Source organism: Bufo gargarizans, chromosome 4 (assembly GCF_014858855.1).
Source record: "Bufo gargarizans isolate SCDJY-AF-19 chromosome 4, ASM1485885v1, whole genome shotgun sequence".
Taxonomy (NCBI): Eukaryota; Metazoa; Chordata; class Amphibia; order Anura; family Bufonidae; genus Bufo; species Bufo gargarizans.
This window is the reverse complement of record NC_058083.1, coordinates 215,962,975-215,975,787: the sequence shown is the minus strand read 5'-3', so window position 1 is coordinate 215,975,787 and position 12,813 is coordinate 215,962,975. Positions and strand designations below refer to the sequence as shown.

The window sequence follows — 12,813 nt, the reverse complement described above, 5'->3', positions numbered from 1 at the left end:
TGGTAACAGGGGGGACTTCCAGGAGTAGCAGACAAGTTGACACTGTAGCTGACGGGTAACAGTGGATTTGAGATCCACTGTTCCTCCTTGTCTTTCAGAGGTGGGGGACGAGCACCACTGGTCTCCCCCATCAAGTGTGGCAAAACAGGTGGTGAGAGCCCACCTGCAGCCCGAACCTAAAAAAAAAAAAAAAAAAAAAAAAAAAAAAAAAGGGAAAAAGCTTTGGCAGACCTGCAGAAAAATATGTCTGCCTCCTATGGACACTAAGCTAAAACTGATTAGCTCAGTGTCTGCAGGAGGGGTATAACTGAGAGGAGGAGCTAACACTTTTTTGCTTAGTGTTGCCTCCTAGTGGCAGCAGCTATACCCATGGTGTTCTGTGTCCCCCAATGATAGGAGCGACAAATCCAGTCTGTGTGATTGCTTTGTTCAGCTCCTTTAGATTTCCTCCACAGCAATCAGAAAGATGAAGACATGCTTCCTGAACTCACATGTCAGAAGGTTTCTATGGCTAGGAACTGATCTGGTAATACAACCTTTGCTATATAGAAATTGTCAACCTTGAAAAAAAAACATTTAACGATAATTATTAACTAGAACTTAAAGGGGTTGTCCAGGATTTAAAAAATTGCTCTCAATCAACAATTGACATTCTGTAATTTACAAAAATTACAGTTTTTGCTCTGTTTAGCTTATTTCCACGTTGGTCACGTGACCCCCCAGCCACTCTGCAGACCCTGTACTTCAACGGACGACATGTCCACGGAGCTGTGATTGTTTTCTCCGGCCCTCTGAGACTGTGGGTGTGGCCTCTGTACTGTTAATTTGAATGGGCGTTCCTCCGACACAGAATTCCCTCACAGAGCCGGCACATGAGCAGTGAGCATTCTCTCATTCACTGGAGTACCAGAGTACTCAGATGAACAGCAGAAGGATGAAGGATGATGCTCACTGCACATGCACCAGCCTTGTGAGGTGGATTCTGTAGAACAACAGGCAATGGATTCCCTGGAGCTCCAATGAAGAGGGACGCTTACTGCTCATGCTCCGGCCCTGTGAGGGGATTCTGTACTACAGCAGGTAGCGGCAGTGGATCGTGGGAACGCCCACAGATAACCAACTCAAATAAGGAGTACTGAAGTCGCTCCCGCAGTCTGAGAGGGCTGGGAAATACATTTGCAGCTCTGAAGCATGGCGGAATTAGGGGGTCTGCGGAGTGGGCGTGCTCATATGACCAACATTGGAATAAGCTTAAGAGAGCCAAAACAAGAATTATTGGGAATTACACAAAATGACTCAAAGAGGAGTCCTCTCAATGCATTTTACTGCTGGTCTGCACAGTGTCGGAATGCAAGTGAGAAATGAAGATAAAAATGATATAATCTGACTCATTTATACTACACACCGCTTAATCTAGTTTGGTGGGCGTTTCAGAGCTGACAGCTTCCCTTTAAATCCTGGAAAACCCCATTTAATAGGTTATGTAGGAAGCAAACAGGCAAGCTTCATTAGGCATGATACACCCACAATCTTCTTATTTCCTTAGGGACCTTAGTGGTTGTGGCAATCTCGAGGGCGGCGCTCAGCCGCTCCTTGGCTTCCCGTTCTCTTTGCCCCTCCTCAATGGCACAGTTTAACCTTTGCCGCAGTCTCATCACATCTAGCTGTGCTTCTTTCAGTTCTTGGGCATGCTCTTCTTGCATCTGAAGCATACGATGCTCAAGTTCACCTAGGGATGTAATATCATTTTAAAAAATCTGGAAAATTAAAGTTGGAAAATGTTATCTCAAGTTTTTTGAGTCTGGTGGTCACTTACCTGAGTGTTTTGTGCTCAATTCCCGATCTGTGTGCAGTCGGAAAATATTAAGTTTCAAAGTGTGTAGCACGCTTTCCATATGACACATGCGGGTGACAAGATTTTCACAGTTTTTCCACAATGTATCACCATCTCCCGTAAACGCTGGCCGGGCCCTCACTGGGCTGATTGGACGAATAAGTTCAGCAGACTTTGTTACTTTAAATTTGGTGAATCTAATGGAAACCAACAAAGAAAAATTAGTAAATGTCCAAGGGGAAGAGTGCAATAGAAGCTCCACCATAAACTAAAACAGTTCTCTAGTCAAAGTAGGCCATGCCTGACTTGCGGTCCGCAAACCGTGGATCCGCAAAACACAGGGCTTTCCATGTACTTCCATAGGAGTCATGCAAACATGTATATCCCGCCTCAAAGCCAAGTAACCGTGGCAAACACTGTGAAGTCCTAACACATGTTATATGTCGAGGAATGTCTCACAACTCTAGATCCTATGCTCAGCATGGAAAAATGTTATAAAGTAAATCTCACTGATGTCTGGTAAGACCCAGCGCCTGCAGTTCACTGATCAGGGATTCTGCTTGCTCTTCAGCTACACGCATTCGCTGCTCCAGCACAGAGAAGGTTTCCGGGGCGGTAGGAAGAATGCTGAGCGGAGGGATCACCGGTCGCGCCATTCCCTGTGTACAGTAAAGAAGAATGACATCACAAGACTTATTCTACCTTATGACAAATCACATATCAGGTGATACTGAACTCCACGCGGCGATCATTAGTACAAGACAGAACCTGCTTTCCTCACTGGACACTATGATTTGTCATTGATGGCTGCATCAGATTTTGCTGAGGAATCAACTTTAGGTGTCTTGGTGTGGAGCGCCTTTAGCTACCATGCCCATTTCCACCTGGTATTTGTGAATGGAACATTGACCAGCCTTCGTTAGGTCCAGGACATAATGGGACCAGTCCTACTGCCTTTTTTAATTTAGGAGATGAGGTGCTACAGCAAGATAGCTCCAGCCAACACACTGCCTGTTCTACACTAGTAATCCAGCAGCCCCCCAGGCCAGCTCGATCTCCAGATCTCTCCCCCATCCAGAATATCCGGGACTGGATGAGGTGACGGATCTCCATGTACAGAAGCAACCACCACCTCAGCTGAACTACAGGTCCCAAGTAGAAAGAGCTTGGAATGACAAACCACAGGAGGATATCCGGCATCTGTATGACCATTACCAGGGGAGAGGCCTGTATCGCAGCAAGGGAAGATGACACCCAGTATTAATGTGACCCTACCTCAACATATACTCTGATGCAGAAGCCAAAATAAAGGGGGCACCACCTTGGTTGTGTTATCAATAGGGGTGCACCGAAATTTCGGCGGCCGAGAATGCACCTAATCTGTTTCTGCCGATATTTTTACATATCGGCCGGAAATAGCGGGGAGGGACTGGGAGGAGGAGCTGGGGGCCGGTGCGTTCACTGTGCTCCGGCCCCCAGCTCTAGTAGTTATAAAATGTTGTACAATTAATAAGCATTCTATTCATGAGGCCCCCCTCTGCAGTATTACATTCAATACAGCCACATCCTACTCACAGGGCTGTGCTGGCCGGCCGGGCAGACGAGCGGCAGCGTCACGACTGACGTCACATGCCTGCGCCGCCTCCTTCATTCAGAAAGTAGGCCGGGCCCATGACGTCAGTTGTGACGCTGCCGCTCCTCTGCCCGGCCGGCCAGCATAGACAGCCCTGTGAGTAGGATGTGGCTGTATTGAATGTAATACTGCAGAGGGGGGCCTCATGAATAGAATGCTTATTAATTGTACAACATTTTATAACTACTGGAGCTGGGGGCCGGAGCACAGTGAACGCACCGGCCCCCAGCTCCTCCTCCCAGTCCCTCCCCGCTATTTTCTATTAATTGTACAATGGGGGGGGGGGGGCTGTGGATGGCACTGTTATGGGGTGGGGGTCTGTGGATGGCACTGTTATGGGGTGGGTGGGGGTCTGTGGATGGCACTGTTATGAGGTGGGGGGGTCTGTGGATGGCACTGTTATGGGGTGGGTGGGGGTCTGTGGATGGCACTGTTATGGGGTGGGGGTCTGTGGATGGCACTGTTATGGGGTGGGTGGGGGTCTGTGGATGGCACTGTTATGGGGTGGGTGGGGGTCTGTGGATGGCACTGTTATGGGGTTGGTGGGGGTCTGTGGATGGCACTGTTATGAGGCGGGGGGGTCTGTGGATGGCACTGTTATGAGGTGGGGGGGTCTGTGGCTGGCACTGTTATGAGGTGGGGGGTCTGTGGATGGCACTGTTATGGGGTGGGGGGTCTTTTAAAAGTATTTGGGCAAAAAGGCAGTTTCGGTTTCGGTCAAGGGGTATCCTGAATTTTCGGTTTCGGACCAGAATTTTCATTTCGGTGCACCCCTAATTACCTTGCACCACTAGCAGTTTATACTTGGTCAATCTCAGCTCCATCACATTAAGTTTTCCAGGTCTTCTTTTTTAATATTCTTCTAGTGTACATAAACACTGGTGCACTGATTCTATATACTATACAGTACATGGTACTAGGGTTGCACCGGGTATCGAATTATCGATACCCAATCGATACTTTTGTATCGATTAGATACCGGGATTTGCCTTTTACCGTCACTTGGCTGCACAACTGCACAGCCTAGTATCAGAGAACAAGGAGTGCGCTGCTCCCAGCGCGCGCCATGTTCCCTCAGCAGCACAAGGGGGAGTCCGCATACACCTGCCATCATTTAAAGTGCCTCTGATTAACCCCATATAAAGTACAGCTGCTCTAGTAGGTCTTTCCTAAAATTTTCTTAGTTGCATCCCACAGCAAAAGCCATGGTCCACAGAGAGCTTCCAAAGCATCAGAGGGATCTCATTGTTAAAAGATACCAGTCAGGAGAAGGGTCCAAAAGATTTTCCAAGGCATTAGATATACCAGTGATGGCGAACCTATGGCACGGGTGCCAGAGGCGGCACTCAGAGCCCTCTCTGTGGGCACCCGCGCCTTGGAAAAAGTCTATGGTGTACCAATATGCTTTAGACTTTTCCTACATTCATCAGCACAGGACGCACTATGAACAGCACAGGCAGCGCACTGAATGTAGGCTATTATAGCTAAATGATAAAGTACATGGAAGATATACTATATTGGTATTCAGGTTAAATTGCCGTATTGGCACTTTGCAATAAATAAGTGGGTATTTGGTTGCAGTTTGGGCACTCGGTCTCTAAAAGGTTCACCATCACTGAGATATACCATGGAACACAGTGATCATCAAGTGGAGAAAATATGGCACAACAGGGACATTACCAAGAACTGGACATCCCTCCAAAATTGATGGAAAGACGAGAAGAAAACTGGTCTGGGAGGCTACCAAGAGGCCCACAGCAACATTAATGGAGCTGCAGGATTATCTAGCAAGTACTGGCTGTGTGGTACATGTGACAACAATCTGCCGTATTCTTCATATGTCCGAGCGGCAAGACGAAAGCCTTTTCTTACGAAGAAAAACATCCAATCCAGGCTACATTTTGCAAAAACACATCTGAAGTCTCCCAAAAGCATGTGGGAAAAGGCGCTATGGTCTGATGAAACCAAGGTTGAACTTTTTGGCCATAATTCCAAAAGATATGTTTGGTGCAAAAACAACACTGCACATCACCAAAAGAACACCATACCCACAGTGAAGCATGGTGGTGGCAGCATCATGCCAAGGGGCTGTTTTTCTTCAGCTGGAACTGGGGCCTTAGTTAAGCTAGAGGAAATTATGAAATACCAGTCAATATTGGCACAAAACCTTCAGGCTTCTGCTAGAAAGCTGAACATGAAGAGGAACTTCATCTTTCAGCATGACAACGACCCAAAGCATACATCCAAATCAACAAAGGAAGGCTTCACCAGAAGAAGATTAAAGTTTTGGAATGGCCCAGCCAGAGCCCAGACCTGAATCCGATTGGAAATCTGTGGGGTGATCTGAAGAGGACTGTGCACAGGAGATGCCCTCGCAATCTGACAGATTTGGAGTGTTTTTGCAAACAAGGATGGGTAAGGCTACTTTCACACCTGCGTTTAGGTGCGGATCAGTCTGGTATCTGCACAGACGGATCCGCACCTATAATGCAAACGCTTAGATCCGTTCAGAACGGATCCGTTTGCATTACCATGTGTCAACTTCAAACGGATCCGTCCCCATTGACTTACATTGTAAGTCTGGACGGATCCGTTTTCCTCTGCACGGCCAGGTGGACACCCGAACGCTGCAAGCACCGTTCGGGTGTCCGCCTGCTGAGCGGAGCGGAGGACAAACGGTGCCAGACTGATGCATTCTGAGCGGATCCGCATCCACTCAGAATGCATTAGGGCAGTACAGATCCGTTCGGGGCCGCTTGTGAGAGCCTTCAAACGGAACTCACAAGCGGAAGTCCGAATTTAGTGTGAAAGTAGCCTAAATCTTGCCAAGTCAAAATGTGTCATGCTGATAGACTCATACCCAAAAAGACTGAGTGCTGTAATAAAATCAAAAAGGTGCTTCAACAAAGTATTAGTTTAAGGGTGTGCACTCCTATGCAACCATATTTAATTTTTATATTTTTTTCTTCTCTCTACCTAAAAGATTTCAGTTTGTGTTTCAATTGAGTTGTACAATTTATAGGTCACATTAAAGGTGGAAAAAGTTCTGAAATGATTTATCTTTGTCTCATTTTTTGACATCACAGAAACCTGACATTTTAACAGGGGTGTGTAGACTTTTTATATCCACTGTATATAGACTGCTATAATCTTACAGTACAGTATATAGAATCAGGATAGCAGTGACTGTATACTAGTAATATATATAGACTAGTGTACTGATTCTATATACTGTACAGTACATGGTACTAGTCTGTATAACATATATACACTGCTATAACCTTACAGTACAGTATATAGCATCAGGACAGCATTGACTGTATACTAGTAATATATATAGACTAGTGTACTGATTCTATATACTGTACAGTACATGGTACTAGTCTGTATATAACACATATACACTGCTATAACCTTACAGTACAGTATATAGTATCAGGACAGCAGTGACTGTATACTAGTAATATATATACAATGGTGTACTGATTCTATATACTGTACAGTACATGGTACTAGTCTGTATAACATATATACACTGCTATACCCTTACAGTACAGTATATAGTATCAGGACAGCAGTGACTGTATACTAGTAATATATATACAATGGTGTACTGATTCTATATACTGTACAGTACATGGTACTAGTCTGTATAACATATATACACTGCTATACCCTTACAGTACAGTATATAGTATCAGGACAGCAGTGACTGTATACTAGTAATATATATACAATGGTGCACTGATTCTATATACTGTACAGTACATGGTACTAGTCTGTATAACATATATACACTGCTATACCCTTACTGTACAGTATATAGTATCAGGACAGCAGTGACTGTATACTAGTAATATATATAGACTAGTGTACTGATTCTATATACTATACAGTACATGGTACTAGTCTGTATAACATATATACACTGCTATACCCTTACAGTACAGTATATAGTATCAGGACAGCAGTGACTGTATACTAGTAATATATATACACAATGGTGTACTGATTCTATATACTGTACAGTACATGGCACTAGTCTGTATAACATATATACACTGCTATACCCTTACAGTACAGTATATAGTATCAGGACAGCAGTGACTGTATACTAGTAATATATATACACAATGGTGTACTGATTCTATATACTATACAGTACATGGTACTAGTCTGTATAACATATATACACTGCTATACCCTTACAGTACAGTATATAGAATCAGGACAGCAGTGACTGTATACTAGTAATATATATATATATATATATATATATATAGACTAGTGTACTGATTTTATATACTGTACAGTACATGGTACTAGTCTGTATATAACATATATACACTGCTATAACCTTACAGTACAGTATATAGCATCAGGACAGCAGTGACTGTATACTAGTAATATATATATACAATGGTGCACTGATTCTATATACTGTACAGTACATGGTACTAGTCTGTATAACATATATACACTGCTATACCCTTACTGTACAGTATATAGTATCAGGACAGCAGTGACTGTATACTAGTAATATATATAGACTAGTGTACTGATTCTATATACTATACAGTACATGGTACTAGTCTGTATAACATATATACACTGCTATACCCTTACAGTACAGTATATAGAATCAGGACAGCAGTGACTGTATACTAGTAATATATATATATATATATATATATATATATAGACTAGTGTACTGATTCTATATACTGTACAGTACATGGTACTAGTCTGTATATAACATATATACACTGCTATAACCTTACAGTACAGTATATAGCATCAGGACAGCAGTGACTGTATACTAGTAATATATATATACACAATGGTGCACTGATTCTATATACTGTACAGTACATGGTACTAGTCTGTATAACATATATACACTGCTATACCCTTACAGTACAGTATATAGAATCAGGACAGCAGTGACTGTATACTAGTAATATATATATAGACTAGTGTACTGATTCTATATACTGTACAGTACATGGTACTAGTCTGTATATAACACATATACACTGCTATAACCTTACAGTACAGTATATAGCATCAGGACAGCATTGACTGTATACTAGTAATATATAGACACTGGTATAACATTACAGTACAGTATATAGCATCAGGACAGCAGTGACTGTATACTAGTAATATATAGACACTGGTATAACATTACAGTACAGTATATAGCATCAGTACAGCAGTGACTGTATACTAGTAATATATATATATATAGACTAGTGTACTGATTCTATATACTGTACAGTACATGGTACTAGTCTGTATATAACATATATACACTGCTATAACCTTACAGTACAGTATATAGCATCAGGACAGCATTGACTGTATACCAGTAATATATATAGACTAGTGTACTGATTCTATATACTGTACAGTACATGGTACTAGTCTGTATATAACACATATACACTGCTATAACCTTACAGTACAGTATATAGCATCAGGACAGCAGTGACTGTATACTAGTAATATATATAGACTAGTGTACTGATTCTATATACTGTACAGTACATGGTACTAGTCTGTATATAACATATATACACTGCTATAACCTTACAGTACAGTATATAGTATCAGGACAGCAGTGACTGTATACTAGTAATATATATACAATGGTGCACTGATTCTATATACTGTACAGTACATGGTACTAGTCTGTATAACATATATACACTGCTATACCCTTACAGTACAGTATATAGTATCAGGACAGCAGTGACTGTATACTAGTAATATATATACAATGGTGTACTGATTCTATATACTGTACAGTACATGGCACTAGTCTGTATAACATATATACACTGCTATACCCTTACAGTACAGTATATAGTATCAGGACAGCAGTGACTGTATACTAGTAATATATATACACAATGGTGTACTGATTCTATATACTATACAGTACATGGTACTAGTCTGTATAACATATATACACTGCTATACCCTTACAGTACAGTATATAGAATCAGGACAGCAGTGACTGTATACTAGTAATATATATATATATATATATATATATATATATATATAGACTAGTGTACTGATTTTATATACTGTACAGTACATGGTACTAGTCTGTATATAACATATATACACTGCTATAACCTTACAGTACAGTATATAGCATCAGGACAGCAGTGACTGTATACTAGTAATATATATATACAATGGTGCACTGATTCTATATACTGTACAGTACATGGTACTAGTCTGTATAACATATATACACTGCTATACCCTTACTGTACAGTATATAGTATCAGGACAGCAGTGACTGTATACTAGTAATATATATAGACTAGTGTACTGATTCTATATACTATACAGTACATGGTACTAGTCTGTATAACATATATACACTGCTATACCCTTACAGTACAGTATATAGAATCAGGACAGCAGTGACTGTATACTAGTAATATATATATATATATATATATATATATATAGACTAGTGTACTGATTCTATATACTGTACAGTACATGGTACTAGTCTGTATATAACATATATACACTGCTATAACCTTACAGTACAGTATATAGCATCAGGACAGCAGTGACTGTATACTAGTAATATATATATATACACAATGGTGCACTGATTCTATATACTGTACAGTACATGGTACTAGTCTGTATAACATATATACACTGCTATACCCTTACAGTACAGTATATAGAATCAGGACAGCAGTGACTGTATACTAGTAATATATATATAGACTAGTGTACTGATTCTATATACTGTACAGTACATGGTACTAGTCTGTATATAACACATATACACTGCTATAACCTTACAGTACAGTATATAGCATCAGGACAGCATTGACTGTATACTAGTAATATATAGACACTGGTATAACATTACAGTACAGTATATAGCATCAGGACAGCAGTGACTGTATACTAGTAATATATAGACACTGGTATAACATTACAGTACAGTATATAGCATCAGTACAGCAGTGACTGTATACTAGTAAAATATATATATATATATAGACTAGTGTACTGATTCTATATACTGTACAGTACATGGTACTAGTCTGTATATAACATATATACACTGCTATAACCTTACAGTACAGTATATAGCATCAGGACAGCATTGACTGTATACCAGTAATATATATAGACTAGTGTACTGATTCTATATACTGTACAGTACATGGTACTAGTCTGTATATAACACATATACACTGCTATAACCTTACAGTACAGTATATAGCATCAGGACAGCAGTGACTGTATACTAGTAATATATATAGACTAGTGTACTGATTCTATATACTGTACAGTACATGGTACTAGTCTGTATATAACATATATACACTTCTATAACCTTACAGTACAGTATATAGTATCAGGACAGCAGTGACTGTATACTAGTAATATATATACAATGGTGCACTGATTCTATATACTGTACTGTACATGGTACTAGTCTGTATAACATATATACACTGCTATACCCTTACAGTACAGTATATAGTATCAGGACAGCAGTGACTGTATACTAGTAATATATATACAATGGTGTACTGATTCTATATACTGTACAGTACATGGTACTAGTCTGTATAACATATATACACTGCTATACCCTTACAGTACAGTATATAGTATCAGGACAGCAGTGACTGTATACTAGTAATATATATACAATGGTGTACTGATTCTATATACTGTACAGTACATGGTACTAGTCTGTATAACATATATACACTGCTATACCCTTACAGTACAGTATATAGTATCAGGACAGCAGTGACTGTATACTAGTAATATATATAGACTAGTGTACTGATTCTATATACTGTACAGTACATGGTACTAGTCTGTATATAACACATATACACTGCTATAACCTTACAGTACAGTATATAGCATCAGGACAGCATTGACTGTATACTAGTAATATATAGACACTGGTATAACATTACAGTACAGTATATAGCATCAGGACAGCAGTGACTGTATACTAGTAATATATAGACACTGGTATAACATTACAGTACAGTATATAGCATCAGTACAGCAGTGACTGTATACTAGTAATATATATAGACTAGTGTACTGATTCTATATACTGTACTGTACATGGTACTAGTCTGTATATAACATATATACACTGCTATAACCTTACAGTACAGTATATAGCATCAGGACAGCAGTGACTGTATACTAGTAATATATATACACAATGGTGTACTGATTCTATATACTATACAGTACATGGTACTAGTCTGTATAACATATATACACTGCTATAACCTTACAGTACAGTATATAGCATCAGGACAGCAGTGACTGTATACTAGTAATATATAGACACTTGTATAACATTACAGTACAGTATATAGCATCAGGACAGCAGTGACTGTATACTAGTAATATATAGACACTGGTATAACATTACAGTACAGTATATAGCATCAGGACAGCAGTGACTGTATACTAGTAATATATAGACACTGGTATAACATTACAGTACAGTATATAGCATCAGGACACCAGTGACTGTATACTAGTAATATATAGACTAGTGCACTGATTCTATATACTGTACAGAACATGGTACTAGTCTGTATATAACACATATACACTGCTATAACCTTACAGTACAGTATATAGCATCAGGACACCAGTGACTGTATACTAGTAATATATACTATATAGTATGCAGTACGGCAGTTGAAGGGTATGGGCAGCAGGACGGATACTTGGGGGCAGATATTGCACTTGCCTCCCTGATGGGAAGGTTTCCCCGGGGTAGAATACAGTCTGTAAATGAGGAGCCCTTCCTGGACATGAATACGGAGACAATGCGGGTGACTTACAACAGCAGTAGCAGGCTCCACCGGAGAAGACAAGACTGACAGTTCATAAGCGGCTTCTGACGTCAGTCCTCGTGCAGACTAGCACCGTTACCTTGGAGATATAGCCGCTTCTTTCTTCAAACTGTCCTGCTGTACTACCTCCGCCGCGCATGCTCAGACAGGATATGACTGGCCAATGGCAGAGAGTGAGGGACGTCACTGCCTGGAAGTTGTTACTAGAGGGATGTGTGGCGCCGCAATGTTTCTGGTTTCAGGCTTCACAAACATGGCCGCCGCACTTTGTGAGGCAGTGGGTTCTTCTGTGCTGTGTGTCCTGGTCTCTGCTGCTCTTGTCATGTCATGGATTATTATTCCCGAATTCATCCAGTGTTCACAGCAGTAAAAGAGGAGATGTGAGGTCAATTAAAGGGGTTGTCCAGCACCGGGCTGAAGTTGGTTTGTATTTTTTTAATCAATTTTTA

At 40.6% G+C, this 12,813-nt stretch overlaps 1 protein-coding gene across 5 annotated transcripts in view; it reads right to left on the bottom strand.

Annotated features, from left to right (window-relative positions):
* The window catches only part of CCDC150 (coiled-coil domain containing 150), a 96,606-nt gene extending 84,116 nt beyond the window's left edge, over positions 1 to 12,490 (bottom strand). For 3 of the 5 annotated variants that reach the window (XM_044291859.1, XM_044291862.1, XM_044291863.1), the window contains exons 1-4: positions 12,353 to 12,490; positions 2,345 to 2,493; positions 1,817 to 2,031; positions 1,551 to 1,729 (exon numbers count right to left, since the gene is read on the bottom strand). In XM_044291859.1, the coding sequence (XP_044147794.1) occupies positions 1,551 to 1,729; positions 1,817 to 2,031; positions 2,345 to 2,490 (540 nt within the window). In that variant the 5' untranslated portion in view covers positions 2,491 to 2,493; positions 12,353 to 12,490. Of the gene's footprint in view, positions 1 to 1,527; positions 1,730 to 1,816; positions 2,032 to 2,344; positions 2,494 to 12,352 lie in introns of those variants that run through there. The other 2 variants (XM_044291860.1, XM_044291864.1) reach the window with 2 other exon arrangements.
* Positions 12,491 to 12,813: the final 323 nt, after the last annotated feature.